General features: G+C 40.2%; 1 protein-coding gene across 2 annotated transcripts in view; it reads left to right on the top strand.

The window, feature by feature from the left end:
* PDZRN4 (PDZ domain containing ring finger 4) overlaps positions 1-22,141 on the top strand; it is a 249,689-nt gene that overhangs the window by 197,999 nt on the left and 29,549 nt on the right. For both annotated transcript variants that reach the window (XM_074168055.1, XM_074168056.1), the window contains 2 exons: positions 6,525-6,778; positions 8,369-8,471. In XM_074168055.1, the coding sequence (XP_074024156.1) occupies positions 6,525-6,778; positions 8,369-8,471 (357 nt within the window). The remainder of the gene's footprint in view (positions 1-6,524; positions 6,779-8,368; positions 8,472-22,141) is intronic.

Below are 22,141 nucleotides of genomic sequence, written 5' to 3'. Positions count from 1 at the left end.
TATGCTGTTAGAAGAGATTGAAATGCTCAAAGGCATTTGCGGTGAATGGTGGTTGTGCCTAACCCAGCCAGCTATAAGCAGGCTATAGGCATGCATCTAAAACACCATCCTTTTTCTATACTCAGTACCTTAAATGCAGTTATTCAGTAAATTTGTGATTTAAAACACCAAACCCCCTCCTAAAGGTGGAGGGGTTTGGACCTTCAGTGATTTCTTTGCTTACAACGGACTTGACTTTTCTTTCAAGACATGGAGCATGATTCTGCACACAAAGTTTTGGGATATGCTTCTTGTAGTAGCGGTTTTATTTTAGTTAGAGATGACTGGGTAGAGAAGGCAAAATCATGGAGAAAAAGATATTAAACTAGAGTTTGTTTCACAAGTACTTCTGTATTAGTTAGCTTGCTCACTTGTTTGCCATTGTGATGAGAACTATTTCTCCATTCCCTGTACATCTACCTGGGGCACTTTTTCCAATCCGGTTTAAAAATCTTTGCAATTCCCTAGGATAGCTCATTAGACAATACTTCCAGGCAGTGTCCAGCTCTTCACTGAGGTCTTTTGGGGTTGTGACCTGTACTTCATAAAGAGGCGTTGCAGCTGCCAGACCTGCCCACAGGTGCACTGATTGCAGTGGACAACTCTGACAAAATGAAGCATCATCTTGAGGTCATTTGAGAGAAAGGTGCTTTTTTCTGACATGCTGTTTAGATAATCAAAATTTCTGGGAAGCCACTGATTTGTTTCCCTCTGGAAGGAAGATGTACAGAGTGGAAACAGGTAGATTTCTATGTTTTCCCACTTTTTGTAGCATTTATTTTGTCTTGCTTAGGTTATGGTTTTTAAGCCATAGGCTTTTCAGCCACAGTAGATTTCTGCTTAATACTGGGAAATAGAAGTGGTGCTGGTTGCACACAGGAAGATTCACAGAAGGCTGCAGTACTGGGCATTGCCAGGATCTGTTCAGTATTGTCAAAGCAGCTAAATGACCTATCAAACAGGACAAGCCTCAGCTCTACAAGTAGTGGAGATGTAATTCTCACTGCAAGCCTGTGGTTCAGCCTGAAGGAAGCAGCCAGAGCCTGCATATTCAGTTGCTTGTGTAGCTTTTAGGAGGGATGACAAGATTTGGTGGTCAGGGCAAAAAGGACCAAATGGGAACAAACATTGTTTAACTCATCTGACTAAAGAAGAGAAAATGTCATTTACCAGCATAAAATTTGTCCATTTACTGAACTTGCCTGAACCCTAACTGAGATAGTGGTATTGGGTAGTGACTGAATTTGCTACCTTTCAGATGAGCTTGCTCAAGCAAATGCAGCTTAGTACTGAACTGTAACCTGAAAGGTCAGTGTGTCGAGTGCCCTTTCTATAGATGAGCTATCACATTTGCATTAGCAGAAGAGTTGCAGTGTCCTGTCCTGGACGCACGACACTGGTAGCTCACATGTTGTGTGCCCTCCTTTCCTGCCTGGAGAGCCTCACAGCTGGTGGCCCTCAGCGATGGAAGTTTTCTAGAGCCTGTATGTGCCAAAAGCTGTAAGTCTGGGAGGAAGGTGGTATGTTTTTGTTCTTTTTCTCTGGCTTGCAGTTAGGGAGGGCTCAAATTCCTGTCCTAAAGAAGGACTAGTCAAACTAAGAGACAGTGTTCCATCCTTTGTGCCAGTTTGCCATCCAAAGGTGCACCCAGGGTGTGGTAGCCTGGATGCATTTAGGGCAGGGGATTGGAGGTGAAGAGACTGCTGTGATGAGAGCAGGTTTAGCACCTGTCAGGTCGGAGGCATCTCCTGCATGGGCATTGAAATCTCCTAGGACAGTGAGCCTTGTATGAACTCCGTCGTCACGTCAGTCAGCATCTTTGTCATTTTCCTGGGAAACCCTTGTGTCTGGAGATGTCTACTCTAGCAGAATGCTCAGGTTATTCTTCCCTTTGCCCTTACTGATTAGATGGAGGGTCTCCAAGGATTTTAGTTCATCAGAGTTGACCTTAAATTTTAATTTGCATATGCCAAATATTTGCTGAGGATAAGAGGTTATCTCACGAGCTGCTAATGTGACACCTTCTGTGATGGTTGCATTCACATGACTATAGATCTTTTTTCCTTTTATTCTCTTTTCCCTTCTTCTGTTAGTATCAGGGAAGTAGAAGACGGCAGGAAACATATCAACATTTCTGCCCCTCTTGATTCAAAAATTCTGGTTAGTGTTAAAAGAAATTATCAAGAACAGGAAGGTGTTAGAAGACAAGGCTATATCATTTCATGGGGTTATTTCATTTCATGGTCACAGGCACTTAAATTCTGGAAGCACTCTTCATCGAAGGACTGATTTTTTAATTTTTTAAAATTTTTTTTAGAATTCAAAGCACAAAGATAACCTAGCAATCATTTGCCTACATTTTTTTATAGTCACTGTTATTTTGTCCTGTCTCTCCTTCCTTCTCTGCTGTCCACCTCTGTGTGAGTAGGAATAAACCTATATACAGTGGTGCTGGCATTAGAAGTGGCAGTTGGCAACATCAGTTGACTTGCGTATGAAAGACAAAGCCCATTTGCTTGTTTATTTTCTGACGCTAATGCAATTTTGCACGTGGCTGGATTTAGAGCAAGAATCCAAAGGGGATGGCCAGGATCCAGGCAGTGGCCACCAGTCACTCTGGGGGAGATGTTGAAAAGTGGCCCAGACTTTGCAGTGTGTCCAAACCGAGGGGGAGAGTGTTCATTAAACAGAAGCTTAATCTAACAGGGCAGGAGGATGGTTTACATGAGAAAAGATATATTCTTTACTTAACATTCACAACTTGCTTGTGGATTAATTAGCCCATCTGCTACAACAAATGTATTCCCATGTCTTTGTGTTGACTGTTAAAAGTGACTGATTTCTCTATTCACTTAAAATAGTACCCGGGATTCCACTGAAAGTAACCTTTCTGATGCAAGGAATTTATTTAATCATCCACTAAGAACCTGTAAGTGGCTTGCTGTAAATAAGTGGTCGGCTATCTATGGCTCCCAGGGTAGCTATATGTGAGTGTTAAGTTGGGGGATAATGCAGGAGGCAGAAAACAAACCCTTAAAGGAGCTAAAGAGAGCTTCCAACCCCATCTGTAGTATTGGCTTTAGGTTTTAAAATAAATTCTCTCTTCCCAGCCCCAAGTGGGCAGGACAGCTGCCAGCATAGAGTAATTCAGCTATAGATTTTCTTCTGAGAAAGGCAACATTCATAAATTAGGTGACCTTTATGCAGATTGACGAAGTGTGTTGATGAACTTCAAGTGACAATTTAAACAAGTATTGGGTGTTCAAAGTGCTTGTATTTCATAAGAAACAAACATAAAGGATGGAATGTTTTTAAAGTCTTTAAATTAAATAGCCATTTAAATGAAAACAGAGGTCAGCCATAGGTTCCCAGGATAAATGGAAATGTGTACCTTTTGTGATTTTTCACACTCGTGATTTTAAAATAGTATTATTCTTTGGAAATAAAATTTGCATGTAAATGGCATTGTTGTCAATTTATGTCTAATTCCTTAGAATAAGTGATAAGTATTGACTGATGTGAATAAACAGAGCTTCTGGTTTTCAAAAAAAATCTAATAATATATTTTGTATGCTATCCAAATATCTTTTTGCTTTGCTAATGTGGATCTGTGACAAATGGTCATCTTGTGCCAAAAAATATATGGTTCAGCTGGGATACAGAAGGATTGTGTGTTTTGAATAGGGGAAAAAGTTGATACAGTGCTATGTGGTATTTATTCCCAAGCATTTGCTTTTAGGAGAAACACCATATAGTTATCCAAAACTTTAAAAGTATTAAAAGGGTTTGGGGAGGCAGGAAAATAAATGTTCTGTTCTTAGGGCCTTAGGAATGAGAGTTACTCAGAGGGCCTATAGGATGCTCTTGTTACAAAAGCTGCAGAAACTGTGGAAAATTGTGTCTGAGACAGGATCTGAGTCAGAAGCAAGAATGAAGCAGAGGCTGGAACTGGAGACTAGGAGACCCAGGCTTGAAGCTTTATCTGTAATTGCTTCTATTAGATGTGGTTGGGTTTTTTTGGTGTGGGGGTTTTTTTTGGTGGTGGTTTTTGGGGGGGCTTTTTTTGTTGTTTGTTTTTTGTGGTTGGACTCAGTGATCTCAAAGGTCCCTTCCAACCATGAAGATTCTGTGATTCTGTGAGATGGGCCTGAGTCTGAACACCCTGGCAGTATAACTTGTGCTATCAGAGAGGGTTTGCAGAAGCTCTCTCCTTGGGGAAACTTCTTTGATTTTCTTATACCTTGTTCTTTGACTGTTCTGGCTCTTCCTCCTATGTACCAATGATATTTTTTCATGTAACTTAGATTGATGTAATCCAAGGTTATAATTTGATGGATGATAATTTAAACGATAGAATCTTAACATAAAATCTTTGCATTCTTGGCCTCACTCATCAGAGAATCATAGAATCGTAGAGTGGTTAGAGTTGGAAGGGACCTTAAAGATCGTTGAGTTCCAACCCCTCTGCCACGGGCAGGGATACCTCCACTAGACCAGGTTGCTCAAAGCCCCATCCAGCCTGGCCTTGAACACTTCCAGGGATGGGGCATCCACAACTTCCCTGGGCAAACAGTACACATACATTAAACTTAGGTGACCAAGCTAGCTGCTGTTCATTGTACTTGATCACAGTCTAGGTGATCGTGTGGTGGTGTGGTACTTTTGGGGTGGTACTTTTGGGGATCCCAGGCATTCAGCACAGGGAGTTTTGAGCTTTTTTATGTATAGAAATCTGTTTAGATGATTTCTAGCCTTCACATCACCACATACAGCATCAGGGCTGGCTTGAAAGATCAGTTGATCTTTGCATTGGTGGCTACTCTACGGTGTGGTTATTTTGCATGTCCTCACGAGTAACATGGCTGTGAAAGAGCTGCTTCTTTGCAAGCTGTGTGAGAGGAAAGCTGGTTCTGCCTTGTACTTGAGCGTGTACTCTGGAAATGTATTGAGTTGATATATACATGTAATTAATGGTCAGCTGTATCATAACCATCCACATGAATAGACAGGACTATGATTACACATGTTGACTCAAATATGACATTTTTAATTGCAAAGGCTTTTCTCGACAGGCTTAAAAATGTTACTGAAGGCTGCTGAATGGCTCTTTTGAGTTTGCTGGCGTTGTTCTTGTTTGCATATATTTTTTTTTTGACAAGAAAGTTCCAAGAATTTCTTGAATGAAAGAGTGATGTGGCAAAGCAAGTTTGTTTTCAACCAGCATTTGCAGGCATTGGGGAAAAGCCAGTTATGAGGTTTGTCCTATTTCTGTGGAGGGATTAGACTTAGTTCATTAAGCAGAAGTTTTATGACTTCACTGTCTATACAACAAAGGTAATTGGGGCATGAACTTGCAGTAGAATCCTATTTCTGATTTTCTGCCAGTGTGGAGATTTTCCCAGGGATATAAATTATAATCAGGGTTTGGTACCCTTAGATATTCATGTTTGTTACTAGAAAGCCCTGCCTTTCTGCCCTGGACAGGATCATCTCATCTCCACAGTAGCTCACAATGGTTAGGTCCTGTGCATCAGTCAACAGCAGTCCCATTGCTCTGGAAACAGCATAAGGATGTTGCACAGCCCCTCTGTACAAGGGCTTAGCTACTGACTGCCATTTACAAATTAGCCCTTATATTTTGTAGTGGGCTGATACTTGGCAAGTTTGCCCAAAACACCTGAATTCATATGAATTTAGCATCACCCAGCCTTGGAGTTACCTTATTTAATACCAGACAGCCTCATCTAGACTGGGAGGGATTTCCTGCTTTGCCTGTAGCAGAGAGAAGCCTTGCCACAGTCTTCTAGTTTTGCCAAGCTATGCTGCATTTGCAACATGATTTTCCCTGGTTTACTATTCGTCTGTTTGTAGCAAATTATTTCTTCAGTTTGTTTGATTTAGATTTCTCTTTCCTTAAAAGAGCAGCAGCTGACTGTGTTAGTCAAATCTTCCTATCTTTGGTCTTAATGATTGTATAATGGCCACAGCAGATAAGTGACAAAACATTGAAAATTGGCCTGTTTCTTTTTAGACATCAGAGACATGTTTATTGACATCTGCATTAATAACAATGCTGTGCCAGAAATCCTGTAAAACAGTTGCACGCCATAGAAAATGCTGAAATTGAAAATTAAAGGCACCCCTCCTTTTTTATTTGTATTTTATGAGGTGAATAAAATCACATGAGAGAAATAATTTTAAATGTCCTTTTTAAAGCTGTAGTTTCTTTGCTGTGTTCAGATTTCATTGGGACAGTTATGGAAGAGTTCAAATAATTTCTAATTTCTAGCAAAGATTAAAGATTTATTTCTCCCCTCAGCCTTATCTTTTGTCTTGCATGGATGCCAAAATAAGGTCCACTCAATGTGAGCACATGGTTTGATGTACTACACGAAGAATTCATCCCCCTGTATTTTACACCTGCATTTCTATGCTGCCTTTTCTCTGATGAGTAATCTTTGATATATTTTTCTCTTTTTCTCTAGGTCAATGGGAAGGACCTCTCCAAGGCTACTCACGAAGAGGCAGTGGAAGCTTTTCGCAATGCCAAGGAGCCAATTGTGGTTCAGGTTTTACGACGAGCCCCAATTAGCAAAGCTCATGGTAGCTCTCAGGATATTCGGCTTGTGGATGCTAGCACTCAGACTGACATCACTTTCGAGCATATTATGGCTCTGGCCAAACTAAGGCCTTCCACACCACCAGTTCCTGATATCTGCCCTTTTCTACTTTCAGACAGGTATGGTTTATCTTCTCCTGCTGTTTACCCATGGGATTGAGGCATTACGGTGGTAGGCTTGTAGCCTTCTCTTGAAAAAGTCTAAGGAACACTTTAATAAACTGTAAATGTTGTTGATAACCATTGTCCCATTTGCGCTTCAGTAATGGGCTTCAGCTTTCCTAAACTCTGCTTGTGAATTTGCTTCTTACAGGAAGGAATCTTGGCTATGTTTATTTTGTGTTCATGTGTTTGTTCATCCAAAGCTAAGCCCTAGTCAGGAAGAAAACCACTTCTGTGTTCCTAAGTACCTTCTTCAAACCTAGAAAGAGCTGTCTTGTTGCTTTCTGTTCTTCCATATTTCTTACTAAAAAATCAGGGAAACAAATTATTTAATTTGAAAGTCCCCTTAGCAAAAGCAAAAAAATTAAAAAAATCTAGAGATCAAAAGTACAATTTCACCTGTCATATGGCAAATTATATGAATTAAATTATCCCTTAGTTGAGTTCTTTGAAACTGAATTGAATGTAAACACCAGCAGGTGGTGCTTATACAAAAATAGGGAGTAGGCTTCTTCCTCTTTGGACTCCACCTCATGAGTAACATCATCTAGTGGTTGACCCTTGCCTTCTGTCTGTAGCCAGCAAAAATATGATAGCCCTAGAGCTTTCCCACTGACTTCCTGGCGTGCCATGCATCTCTGCAGAATTGGTGCTAATGGAGAACAAACCACTTTTGACTTCGATGTAGCTCCATTTTCAGAAGTTCTAGGTAGGCTGGCTGGATGATTACCTCAGAGAGAACTTGCGATCCTGATTGAGCCTACCACTTACTGCTGCACAGCTAAGAAAATGATACATGTATATTTTTGAGTTGTTACTGGATATTACTAGACTGTGTGCTACTGTGATTGAAGTTCCCATGCCCTCAGCCTGGGGCAAAGTTTCCTACCTCTGCTAAGGTAGATCTACAGTGGGTGCTGCGTGGCTGGGATCCAGCCTTGGGTCTAAGGCTGTGCCTAAGTGCACATTGTAAAGACCTCATTCTTTGTGCTCCAAGCCCATTTAACAGTGTAGTTTACTGACATTTTTAAGTGTGCAGTTATTCAAAGGCATTTCACCACCCTGTTATCACTTTAACAGAAGAGGATAATGCAAGTTGTTTTATGCAAGTTCTTGAACAATTTGTGAGCCTGGTATGGGTTGTAGATTGCAGCCATTCAAGATGTTATAACCATATAATTAGTGAGTTGCCCCTGGCCATGATGCAGCACATGAATCTGGAGTTAGGTACATTTATGAGCATAAGGAATACCAAATCATCACAATTCAGTAGTTTGGCCCAAAAGAGACCCTTTTAAGAAATCACCCTGTGTAAATCTGACCAAAGATGAACATAGCAAAACTCAGCTGGAGTATGAGCTTTTGAAAAGAAAACAGCCCATGCTACTTCTTGGTGCAGTTCCTTTCAGGCTGTCAGGCCATTCAGAGTAGTGTTCCAGAGATGAGAGAACTACAGAGAAGTTGGGAGCGGGGGGGGGGATATCACTTTTTAATTTAAAAAAACCTATTGTCTCATCTACTGTTGTTGTACTGCTTTGTTCCACATAGCTGCCATTCTCTTCACCCAGTGGAGCATGAATTTTATGAAGGTAATGAGTATCTTTCCAGCCTGCCTGCTGATGCAGATAGAGCAGAGGACTTTGAGTATGAGGTAAGATCACTGGCACACTGCAGCCTCTTTCTGTTATTACAGATATGGTATTTGCACAGCTGATAGCAGGCTCCTCTGAGAAAAATAAGAGTGGGAATACTTAAAAAGCAGCACCAAAGACTTTTATTTTGTACCTGTGTAATATCACAGGCTTTACTGGAGTTAAGCTACACACATGAAATGTGAAAGCAGAATTTTGCAGTGGGTGGCTACATACAAGGCCAGGAATCCATGTATTAAACATGTTCTGTCTTTGTGCAGTGGAGACTGTAATTCAGATGCTTTGCTTTTGCAGTTTTGACAATTTAAAGCAAACCTTTCCAAAATTAAAAATGGTAACTAGAAGCTTAATTGCCTTTTTTCCCCCTAATTTTAAGAATTAATTGGCCTTGTATCTCATGCCTTAGGGATCAGTCTTCCAGATACTTGGGTGTGTGCTTGAGTGTTTGTAAGATCAGGCTACGACTTTGAAAATTAATATAATTTCTATTACTTTCTCTTTGATATTTGACATTGTAAGTATTGCAATTATAAGAAATTGTGCTCTGTACCATAAATCTCCCTTTGCTGTTAATGCATTGTACTCTCCAGTGACAAGGGTGGATGTGTTTCTGAGTCACTGGAAAATCATTATATGAGGCTTCCCAAAATGATAATATGTGATTGGTGATGTTGCTCTTAATTAGATTTTAATTTCAATATCTAAATAGTCTCCATGACTGCCAGTCATTAGGTTTTCATGTTTTCCACTATCATCCAGTAACAAAATATCTGTAGGGGCAGGCATACGAAGCAGATGGTTCTTTTTATTATTAAACAGTGCTGAGTCTTTGCATAAGTTCAAGTTACTGTATTTTAAATAAGAGTGTTTATAAATAATCAAATATCTTTAATACAAGATTAAAAATATCCTATCCTCCTGTTTGCTCTACCTTAAGAAACCTTTTTAAGGGTTTCATATATCTGGTTGACATTTGGAAATGAAATGAATGGCGAAAGCTTTGGCAAATATGCAGTGTGTTCACTTTTATCATGTCTTTAGCAGCTAAGATGCTCTATTGCAAGTTCAGCCCGTTGTTCTTTTCTTCTAGCAGCCTGGGGAATCTGAAATTCTTCCCCCAGGAAGCAGAACAATCAAATAACATCTACTTAGTGAATCTCACTCAGAACAAGCAAACTTTTATTTGAACTCCTCAAAGGATCATTGCTAGGGATTAGTGAAATCGTCATTTCTTCCAGTTGGGTTTTGGTGTGATGTGTCACAGCACAAGAGTCTCAGGCCTTGAGTTCTGTTTTGACTCCCCCTGTGTAATGTAATATTAAATTTCTCTGTCAAGTGTGTTTGTTTATGGTACTTCTTCCTTAAATGTAATAGAAACTATTTTTCTAGTAATATTTAAATACATTATTAATGTAAGCATCTAGAAAGAATGTTAAAAAATAATGGTTAGATAAAAATAATTTTCAACATTTGATGAGAATATTAGTGACATATTAAAATACTAACAGATTTCAAATTTTTAAAGGGTCTACCTGGTGGAATCAAGCCCTCTTTATGACCATTATTAATTCCTAATAATAGCTGACATAAGTATTTTGACAATGGCAAATGCTTGGGCAGGTTCTCATTGCCTGTAATTGCTACTAATCACACCATCATAATCATTAATTTGCTGTCAGCTGTTATTCAGTTGCCCAAGGCAAATTCACTGACTGAAATGAAGTGTTTCATATGAAATTTAAATAGGGAAGGAACTGTCTAGCTTCCTTTTGAGAAGAATGCTTTCTATTGAATATGAAAGTTTTGAGGGAGAAACAAGATCTCAGAGCCTTTAACTAGCAGACCTCTAAACATGGAAAACATTCCAAAAATTTAAGTCCGTATGGTAATATTATGATTTAGGTTACTCATTGGTTGTATTATCTGCGGTTTAAGGTCCTTATAAGAAGTTATTAACTCCCTTGCTGTAAATAGGTAGCTGGAACAATTGAGAGCATTTTTCCCAGAGATATATATCTCCATCCAAAAAAGACTCTCACAGAGAACAGAGTCAAAAGGGATTTACTAGCTGTGGTTGCTGATCCAGGGGAGAAGCAGCAGGACAGTGAGCAGAGCAGAAGCTATGGTCCAATGCTGTCAAGTTCTCTGTAACAGTATTGGCTTAGGTGCAGCCTGCTGTTGACCGCTCAGTCCCACCTTTGCTCTGACATTTTCTGGCCCCTTGGTTATGCCAGCATTACTTTTTGTGAAACAGATGTGGGAAGTAATATAAAATAAAGTAAATAGATTTTGAGAAGGGTTATTTTTAACCTAGCCCAGCTGTGTAGTCTAATTGGCAGCATAGCTCCACAAACTGCTGTACTTTGGCGGCAGCATCAGGGAAGGAAAAAATGCTTAAGCACTTGGGAAGACAACTTTTAAAGTCACCATTGTCTATCCACCGTCTAAGGGTGAAAGCAGCAAGAAAAGATGGTGCAGAAGCTCTGCTTATGACACTGGGAGCTGAAGGCTGGGTGGAAGAAGCACAGAGCCTTCTCTATCTCCCACCATTTGATTTCTTCTGTGTTTAGGGGAAAGAGGTTTATTGTTATTACTGTTCTTTCTGTAGAACGAGGATTGTATCAGTGCTCCCTGATTTTATCATTGTTTTTTCTTCATAACAATTTTCTGGTGTGAACCTTAGCTAATCACACACAGCAAAAAACCTACCTAGTCTCAGGAGTATGGTCCAGTTTCCAAACTGCACATTAGAGTTCCCATTGTACTAAAAGGATACAGATAAGCAGCTCACAGGTCTCTGTGGCAAACTTAATAATTTTTAAATGAATTCAAAGCCAAATCTGGAGATTTCAGAAAGGGGTTGAAACAAGATTGGTTGTTATTGGGCAAGAAGGTCAATAGCATCCTGGCTTGTATCAGGAATAGTGTGGCCAGCAGGACTAGGGACATGATTGTCCCCCTGTACTCGGCACTGGTGAGGCCCCACCTCGACTACTGTGTTCAGTTTTCGGCCCCTCATTACAAGGACATTGAGGTGCTGGAGCGTGTCCAGAGGAGGGCAACAAAGCTGGTGAGGGATCTGGAGAACAAGTCTTATGAGGAGCAGCTGAGGGAACTGGAGTTGTTTAGCCTGGAGAAAAGGAGGCTGAGGGGAGACCTTATCACTCTCTTCAACTACCTGAAAGGAGATTGTAGCGAGGTGGGGGTTGGTCTCTTCTCCCAAGTAACAGGTGATAGGGCAAGAGGGAACAGCCTCAAGTTTCACCAGGGGAGGTTTAGATTGGATATTAGGAAAAAATTCTTCACTGAAAGCGTTACCAAGCATTGGAATGGGCTGCCCAGGGAAGTGGTTGAGTCACCATTCCTGGAGGTATTTAAAACACATGTAGATGTAGTGCTGAGGGACATGGTATAGTGGTAACTTGGCAGTGCTAGGTTAACGGTTGGACTTGATGATCTTAAAGGTCTTTTCCAACCAAAAGGAGTCTATGATTCTAAGATAGTGAGCGAAAAGAGAACTAAAGCAGCATCTTGTTGTTTGCTAGAAACAGTTTGTAAGTGAAGAATGCATCAGTTCTGAGATGCAAATGCAAAATACACAGCCAAATTAGGAAGGAAGGAAATAAGATGACTAGCAACTGAGGTGCTGTAAACAAGAATGTTTCCCGAGAAAGGGAACGTCCTTGGAAAGCTTTGATCAACTTGGAACTTGCTTACAGATCTGTGCTGGCATTTAAGTACCTGAGTTACTACCATAAGAAACAAACAGCAGGATCACACATAATAGCCAGCACTGGGGATATGGACCTATGCTTGCCAGTGGATTTGGTAGGATTAGACACTTACAAGACTCTTCTACTCCATTTTTAAGCTAGAAAAACCCAGTGGGTTGTGCTCAGATTGTCGCAGTGCAATAAACTCAACTACGAGCCAATTGTCTTGGAAGGATGAACTCCCTGGGAGGCTCATTAGGGTCCAAACAGTACCTACCATACTTTAAACAAATGGCTGGGAAGAGGACAAAGTTGGGGTATTGCTGATGGCCAACTTGAGCATCCTTATGTTGCTGCTGCAAAACTTGTCCTAAAAGGAATCTGAATTGTTGGTAGCTATTGAGACAGGGGTCAGAGCCAGCATCAGTCAGTGTTGGCAGAAAGAGATCAAAAGATTTGCAATTCTGGCATAGCCAGATACCCATGAGGACTTTTAAGATAAAACAGGAATTGACCAATTTGTAAATGCTCAGTTGGACTTGCAGTCAATATCACTGAAAGAGAGCCAAAGAAATTCAGGGCAAATCCACCCAGTCTGGCTGTGGGTGGCTGTTGTGCTGCTGGAATTACATGATGTGGTGTTAGAGTGTACATCTCACTGTCTAGTTCTGATGAGGTGAAAGGACTAAAACCATCACAGCCCCCAGTAAATCTGTGTTAAACATGGCTCTAAAATTTGTCCCATGGATTTGTCCTTGTAAGAAGAGCAGAGGATACTGGTGCTAGAGAGGAGTAAATAATCTAACGGATGTGCACTATTTTAATAACATTTCTGAACCTACTATCTGGAAGAGAGAAACAGTGCATACTTGGTTTGGAACGTTGACTGTATGTACAGAAATTAAGGGGGCAAAGTCAGTTAACTAAGTGGTGGAACAGTGAAAACAATTGGTAAAAAAAAACAAAACCCAAAGAATGTTGTAAAGACAAAGCTGGATGAAAGAAAGCATCACTGATGTCTGGTCCTATATGTTCAGTCTGAGGAGACTGCCTTTCAATAAGAGGGGCAGAAGAAAATAAGATGTTACAGGCAAGCACAAGCAGGTCATGTCATTGAGTCAACAGGTCCTTATCCAAGGACAGAGAGCTTTGTACTACCTATGTACTGAAGAAGCTTTTGAGCAAAAGGAAAATGGGAAGTGATTGGTTTCTGCTGTGAGAGCCAGTATGTCTGGGGAATTACAGCTTTTAAAATCCTGTATATATGAGATAGGAAGAGGTTCTTATTTCTAGCTGAATGCTTCTTACAACCAGCAAAAGCAGACATCCTTGAGAAGGAATAGCAGTGGGTCGAGGTAACTTGTTGTTGCATATATGAGGAAGAGTAAGCTGAAGTTTTCTCTCAGAATTGAGGGGTTTGTTTTGGAGGGAGGTTGGGTGTTAGTTGATGTGTAGAGACCAGCGTAATTGCCTAAAAGACTTTCCAGCTCTGGTTGTTCTCAGTTTTAGGCAAAGGCACAAGTGATTGCTTCAGTACAATGATATAGCTTTCAGGACCCTGAAAAATTAGCATTTTCAGAGTGCAAAAGGCACAATGGCAGCCATTGTGTTAACCTGATTGTGTCTGATGACTCCAGTTTTAATGTATGCAAATGCTGACAGATTTGGGCAATATGAATACTAGCACCTGGGAGAAGTTGCTAAGGGTTGAGTTGACCCTATATGAAATTATGAGGTACTCTGATGCTCTTCGCTTAAGGTGTTGGAAACCATTGAGGTTGTTTATTTTACTTTTTTTTTTTCTCAAAAAGTTCATGCATGTCACTAAATCAACAGACAACCACGTGAGGCATGTGCAGGTGAAATCTTTCTGTGGTCAGCTTTTATGAAGCCTTTTGTGTCCAGACAATGAAAGGGTCAGAAGACCTGCAAGAAAGAGCAGCCACAAAAGAGTGTAGTAACAGGATCTTGAGAGAAAGCCATGTGAGATTTTTCCCACCTGATGCCTCTGTGAAACTTGGAGGGTGAGCTAGATACTACGCACCTGCTGTTTGGATTCCTATGCTCTGGAAAATAGGACTTCTAGAAATTAGAAGATTCATATGGAAGAAGCTTGACTCCATCATCAATATCTCTACTCAGCAGAGCGAAAGGGTTGGTTAATACTCTTCAGTTCATGTTCTGCTTTGTACACCCAAGGTACGGATTTTCAGTCAGAATAAGGAAATAAATGCGTGTATATGCGTGTTGAATGTAAATGCTAATTTATGGTTAGGCACAGCTGTTCATTTAAATGTTTTTATAAGTATTTGGACTCATAAATCTGTTAACTGTAAATGTAGATTAGTCCTTTAAGTTTACCACTGGCCTGATCCAAACCCACTGAAATTGCTAACGTTTCCTATTGACCTGAGCATTTCTGGGTGAGATGCTGTCAGATGTTTTCACAAATGACTAGAAATGGGCCTTGAAGAGAGAAAAGCTAGAAAACTTTGGGAGTTGGCCATGAGTAAGGCCCAGTGAGACCTCTTCTCGCTGAGCGCTTAAAACTCCCAAAGGGGAGAATTTTATCTTGTTCTCTTCGTATCTTTTACCATATCTCAGCATTGTAATAGATGCAATGCAGCACTCATGCGTTGGTTTACTCCTCCACTAACACTCATCCCATTGTGGCGAGGGAAGGCTGGTATTTCAGGTGCAAATTCAAATTTCCTATTTCTGTGACGTGACACTTTTGAAGTGATTGATTTTATTGGTGTTCTTTCTGTTCAGAACGAGAGAAGGACCAATTCTGTTCAGATTAGCAATCTGAGTGAGGCTGTTTATCTGAATAAAGTTATTTGAACCTGTAAGTGTTTGTGGGTTGAGGCCCTTGTGGGCCACTAAAGTGTGGTCTCCGGAGACTTTCTGAAAGGCCCACCGCTGCTGTAATAGGCCAAGAGAGACCTGCCTGCCCTGTGAATTCATGTTTAAGGCCTTTTCAACACATGGATTATTTAACCAGTAAACCAAACAGATCTGCCTATCTTGTAAATACATATTTAGGGCCTTTTTAACATGAGGATTACTGAGCTGATAGCCTGTAACAGCTCCCTTCAGAGCTGTGATAGCCCACAAACACCCCTCTGCGCGCATTACAGGCACTTGCAGCAAGGCAGTTGGAGCTCCTGCTTCAATTGCTAACACCTGAATAAACAGTTCTTATGGAAACAGCTTCTGTGCACAGGCTGCCGGTGCTTCTGATTGCTGCAGTCAGGCTCTTTTGTTTTGTTACCTGATGAGTGTTTCTGTACAAGGAAGCTAACCCAGAAGATAGATGCGTAAGCATCAAAATGGAAAATGTTTCTGAGATAAGAGTTTCCCAGAAATTCCTTACATGTAAAATGGAATTTCTCTGTACAGCTCTTGATTAATGTGTTATTTAATGATATATAGGGTGAGAGAGAGAGAGAAATCCTGTTTTGGGCAGGGATCACTCAAGCCAAGTTTCAGCCATGTTTAGGTAGAATGACAGTGATGTGAAGGAGCAGAACCACTATAATCCCTCTGTGATTTGCTATCAGGTTGTGTTTATTTCTTCCGTATTTCCTACTATGATCGGATCGTTTTTTTCCTGAACTTCTTAAAACTTGGGATGAATCAAAAAAAGCATTTAGTGATTAAAATGCAGTTTTTGAATTCAGCAACCGCCAGATGTAGTTTAAAAGAGAAGGCTTCAAGAAATAAGGTTGCTAATAGAGACATGGGTGTTGCAGTGTAGAAGAGCTGAAATGGTGGACAAGGTTGTGTCTTTCCACTGTCATTAGACCTGACTGGTGTGGTAAGGGGAATGTGAAAAGGCTTGCTGGTAAATGTGGTGTAGAGTTTCAATGGAAAAGCAGATACTTTTCACCTTATACGTGAGCAGATACGTACGTGCCTTACCTTACACAGCTGCTGTTGTGGTGGAGGGACTGGTCTGACAGCTCAGAGTGGGCTTAGAAAAACCAGGACTTGTTGTATTATGCTTATTTTCTGACCATCAGTTCATAACTGCCTGACGGTTATGGCTGAATCATGGATACCCCAATGGTACAGAGACATTTTACTGACACCATTATTCTGATTTTTCTGTGGCAATTCTTAATATTATATGGCATCTGCTGTTAAGAAGTGTCATGAAGGAAATGAACAGGTATGTGTGTGCCTGTGACTGGTGGTCTGGGTTGCTTAGGAGAGTCTTTCTGGTTTGTGGAGTCTTGGGGGTAGGGTTTTTTCCCATTCCTACCTGTAGTATCATACAAATCCGGAGAAAAAGATGGACTGTATTTTAAAGCTATTAAAGCCTGTGAGGAAGTCTCCTGGACTAGTAAAGAGGTTATCAGGGTTGTTTCAGTTGGACCTGAGAAAACAATACGATGATTGGGGCTTCTGAAACCCTTCCTCGAGATTTTTCCTTTTAACCCAAAAGGAGTTCTGAGCTGCTAACACATGGCCTGTGATCCAGCTGACTGTCACTACAGACTAAAAATGGAAGAAGTCACAGATAAAATGGAGAAGTGGCATTGGAATATTTTCTCCTGTAATACTCCTGAGTAACACTGTGTAGTAATTAAAATGAGACTCACTTAGCATGCATTTGTTGTACTGCAGCATAAGATTATTTGTTTCACTAGCATTTTTACTTTTGAAATGCCTGGGGATTTAAGTCAGCGTAATTTACTCTGAGGGTGGTGAGACACTGGAGCAGGTTGCCCAGAGAAGTTGTGGATGCCCCATCCCTGGAAGTGTTCAAGACCAGGCTGGATGGGGCTTTGAGCAACCTGGTCTAGTGGGAGGTGTCTCTGACCATGGCAGGTGGGTTGGAACTAAATGATCTTTAAGGTCCCTTCCAATCCGAACCATTCTATGATTTACACATAGACAATAATAAATATGTAATTTCTCCCCAACTGTGGCCAATTGTACACTGTAAATGAGAAAAATAGTGGTAAAAAAGGAGCAGTCCTTTCTGTTTAGTTTTTCATCTGTCTTTTAAGAATTGCACTCACTTTTCAAATATAAATTGATGAAACTTAAAACCATTCCACTGAGGTTCTGCAGTGTTACTATGTCCTGCCTTGCTGCAGGAATTCACAGGCAGGTGAACTAAGGACAGTTGTATTGAGAGACTTGCCAAGTCAGTCAGTGACAGAACTGGCAGTAAAACCCAGGAGCCTTTACTTGTAATGTGTCTCTTTTTTTTGGCCATTAAATCACTCTTCTTCCTTGCTTGAGATTGGACCATTTAGATGGAAGAGGATGTCAGGGTAGTTTCTGCCACAGTTGTTTGTGAATTTTGAGCGTGTTACTGTATGTCATTACAAAATTCTGACATTCAAAGCAGATGAAGATGCTGTTGTCTCACTTCCCCTGAGTAATGAATATCCCAGTTTAGGGATTTGAATTGTGTCCACAATTACAGAGGATCGTGAGAGAGTGGGGAGAAAAAAACCAGAAAGCTGGCATGGGCAAATTTATCAAGGTTATTACCATTTATTGTGTTTTAAAGCAGGAGGAAAATATATCAGGTCAGTGTTATTCATTTTGTTTCATGATTTCATAAAACAAACACAGGGTTACTCCTCACTTCACCTGAAAGCTAATAAAATTTTTTCCTTGTTGTCAGAGCTTATGTTTTACCAGGAAAATGAAGAAAAGTGAGCTTACTTCAGCAGCACTTTATTGTTGGGCAACATTACAACATATGGTATGTGTTTTTCACTTAGCGAAAGAAGAGAAAGGTGCTGGCAATATTTTCATATTTATGGAAATCTGTTGATTATAAATCTTCTGTTTCGGAGAAATGCTTTGTTTAGACAGTTTTTATACTATTATACCACATACCTCCAAATATGCTTTACAGTGAAAATGTTTCTAAGGGTTTTATTAATATTATTTTTCAAATGCCTTCTGCTTGAAAGTTTGTGTAGTATGTCTTGGAGACATGGAATCTAGCTTTACAGACAGAAGATGGGAGAAAAGAATTTCTTTTACATATTCTTTTAAAAATAACCTAAGTCATGTTAACCAGCTTATTATAATGTCACTATTTTAAAGCATAGTATCCTAGGAAATGCAAGAGTGTAAGAAGCAAGGGCTGAATCCCCCTAGCAAGAGGGAACCTTTTACAAGAAAATGGACTTTGAACAAGGTTTCAGTATTATGCATGCTGGGCCTTCAGAGGAGAAATCAAAAAAAGCAGGAGAGGTCTTTTCTCTGGAATTTTGCTTTTTTATTTAATGAGGCAGCTCTTCAAAGAGAATGTGATAGTCATTCCTGGAGGGCATGGTTTGGTGAGCAGGAATACAGGTGAAACTGTATTGTGCATCAAAAAAGCAGATGATGAGTTTGCTTTGTATTTCATCTCATGATTTCATCAATCTATACAAGTATGTGTTTGGGGGTGGAGGACATTTCCGTGTGCGACAGAAGTTTGAACAGCTGAAACTCAGCATGGATATGTTGCCCATAGACCTCATTTTGATGCCAGGAAAATAAAAAAGTGGTTTAAAAGTCACTGCCTGTCGCTTCATGTATTTGATTTATAGGCACACGTATGTGATTAAAATTTACATATTTTAACTATACATATTTTAATATGTATGTATCTCAAAGTAAACAGGAGCGTGGATGGGGTAGAATTTTAGCTTAGTGCCTTCAAAGAATCACTAATTTTGTAAGCTCAACTTTAAATTTAGCTTTTTCATAGTATTTTGCCTTTATTGTATCTGAAAGTCATAAGCTGAATTACAGGAAGGTGTATTTCTCACAGCTGTCTAAAATTGAAAAATTGTATTTTCAACTTGCTTTTAATTAATATTCCAAAATAGCCTTCACACAGTTGTAGATCAAGGCTGTCCAAATGTGTGGAATTGTAACTGGTTAGGAGTTTGAATCTACAGCTACATGTTCTGCTGTCCAGATAAATGCTCGCTGCAGCAGATGTTGGCACATCTGTTATGCCTCCCCATTTTGATTGGCTGCCTGGGTGTTTAGAAAGTGCTGATGAGGCAGATAAATCTTCTGACACGTTTCGGGCCCAAAGCAAGCAGGCAGCAGTAATAATGATGTTTACAGAGCCAAGTGATGGGCAGAAACATTTTGAAATGCAATAAAAATAAAGTATTGTTTTACCTGTGATAGGTGAAATTTCTTTTGAAAGGTAAAAGCTAATTTAGCCAAGTGATTCTCAGCTGATTTGAACTGCAGCTATGACAACACATAAACCTCTGGGCTTTGTGTATCTAAGGCTTGTTGGCTGGAAAATGGTACATGCTACAGTTCAGAAAGAGATCTGAGCTAGGAAAGGGCTCTTTAATAAACTTAAGAGAGCTGGGAATCAGGTTTAGAAACAGCTGCAGTATAAGTGCTTTTTAGGAAGGGGAAGAGCTGTCTGCCAGAGGCTTGAAGTTCTGATCTTATCATAATTGTTACTTTCAACAGGTTTTCCTCTGCCCTTTGTAACCTATCAGATTTGATTGTTTTCATACTGTTAGAGTCAGGAAAACTCCAGATATCGGGGTCTTGTCCTGAGAAGGTCCATGATGTATCAAAACGAGCATTCATCGACAGAGAAGGATGTATCTGACAGTCTCAAGGGCAGTGTCTGGTTTCTGAGTACATAGAGCTTTTGCAGGTGTTGGATCCCTTCCAGACCTTAATCTCCAGCACAATGAATGGCAAACAGAAATATAGAAGTAAAGATAAAAGTCTGTAAAGATTTTAGCACTGATGTCATGTGCTAATATTGTCTCATTCTCTTCAGTAGATGTCACCACGAAATTTTCCAAGTTACTTTCAAGTACGACTATTTGAGGCAAGTCCAGAAATTGCAGAGAGAGCCTCTTGTAGAGGGCCAAAGAATGGATGCTGGTTATATAGCTGATGGAGTTAGTGATACAGTTTATAGCATACAGTCTACAACATCTCTGGACAATTATTCCAGTGTTTGACTACTCTCATAGTAAGAAGCACTTTGCTGATAGCTAATTGGAATTTCTTGAGTAGCAACTTGCGTCCATTGTCTCGTGTGGCTGTCACTGTGCACCTGCAGGAAGAGCCTGGTACTTGAAGAAAGCAATAAGATCTCCTCATTAAGAAGGTACTTCTCTTCAAAAGGCTAACAGAATGCAGTTCTCCCAGCCTACCCTCATAGGAGATGTGGTCCAGCTGCCTGATTTGTTAACGGACTTCTAGCCAGATGTGGGGTGCTGTATTTCCACCTGATAACCAAGGTCCATTCAAACATGTTATGTCAAAGCCATTTTCATTGGAAAACAGATTGGAGAGAAAACTGAAGAGCCCCAAGACCAAAAAATACTGACTGGTAATACTTAAAGGGTTTCTTTCCCCCTCACCCCCTACTTAAATGGCTCCGAACAGTGATTCCTTAGCTGTACCTTTTATTTTTCAATGTTGAAGCCCAAAGAGTTTCGATATGGGGGACAGGTTAGGAGCATTAATGAAAAATCAGAATTTTTTTCTTCAAATACATGTAATAATAAATCTCTTCCTTTTGTCAAAATTGTCCAAAAGCAAAGGACTCCTTTGGGATATAGAAGCTGTGAGCCAATGTGACAATTTAGTATATTCACACACACTGCACAAGGGAATAGTTACTACTCCCGTCTGCTTATCTCATTTTACCATAAGGTTCTGTTTCTGTCTTGTCTGTGCTATTCCCACCTACTTTGTTCAATGAGAAGAAAGTGAGAATATAGGCTCTAAGATCAGTGAAAAGGAAACCCTTAGCTGCATATCATCAGCTAGTTAACTATACTTTACACTCTTCTCCTATCCTTGCAACTTCACACTTACATTGAGTGAAAGACCGAAAGTGAGGACCAAAGCCGACTGCTGAGAAATACTATATATAAGCAGTTCATCATGGATCTCTCTGATCAGAAAGCAAGAATTCATTGTTTTCTCAAGTGCAGAACATACCAGAATGGGTGTTGGGTCTCAAGCAGGTGAAAACATATATGCATATCTAACACAGGAAAAAAAATATATATAGTTTAGTACTTCCAAGAAATTAGCATTCATACTGCACCATGGGGAAAGAACAGAAATAAAGAGAAAAAATAGGGAGGTGGAAGAATTAGGGAAAAAACTAAGGCTGGCTTGTTCGAAATTAAAGTATGCTGAGGACATTTTACTTTCCAGTGAGTGCAATCATCCAGAAAATAGGAAAAAAAAATATCTTTTAATAGCATTTAGGGTACTTTATGTTTAATACTTCCCATAAGGGTTGATTTTTGGATTGATCTTTTTGACAGAGGTCTGAAGACTTGGTATTATGCATGCTAGCTAAGAGGGAAAACTCAGGTTCAAGTGGATGTTTGTGACTTCCTGGAGGATATACTGACAGCTGCTGAGCCTTTTGCAGCCAGGAAGCCTGTAATGTCTAAAAGATTTTTTGATATTTTTTTTTTTTCACTCTTTGACTCCCTTATGAGATACATTCACTGTAAGGTCCACCATGTGTCTTTAAGCTCAAGGCTTAAAATATCCTTTAAAAGCAAGTCAGAAAGGCCACACCAAGACTGCGAGGCCCACAGAATTAAAAGTTGTGTTTATCTCATCCCCATATGCTTAGACCCTTCCTCCCACTGCAATGCTAAATTTGTTCATAGCACAGTGATCAAAGGTTTCTCACATTCACAGTCCAGCTCCATCATTGATCCAGCCCAACCCATTCCCCCATCTGCTCTGCCACTGCTGTCAGCCCCCTGCCCTCACCCGTTGGGAGTCTCAGCTGACACTTGGGTGTCTTCCTCCTCCCACTCACGGCCATCAGACTGTTACTGATCATCACACGCCAGACTGCTGAATATGCACTGGCAGGCTTGCCATGCCTTAACTTACTCCTGTGTTTGATTTCTTACATAGAAGTGTAGTGCGCACCAAAAATTTTCTTTCCAGAGATACAGAGA

This window comes from Numenius arquata, chromosome 2 (genome assembly GCF_964106895.1).
Source record: "Numenius arquata chromosome 2, bNumArq3.hap1.1, whole genome shotgun sequence".
NCBI lineage: Eukaryota > Metazoa > Chordata > Aves > Charadriiformes > Scolopacidae > Numenius > Numenius arquata.
The sequence above is the reverse complement of the archived record's forward strand: the minus strand, read 5'-3'. Positions and strand labels throughout refer to the sequence as shown.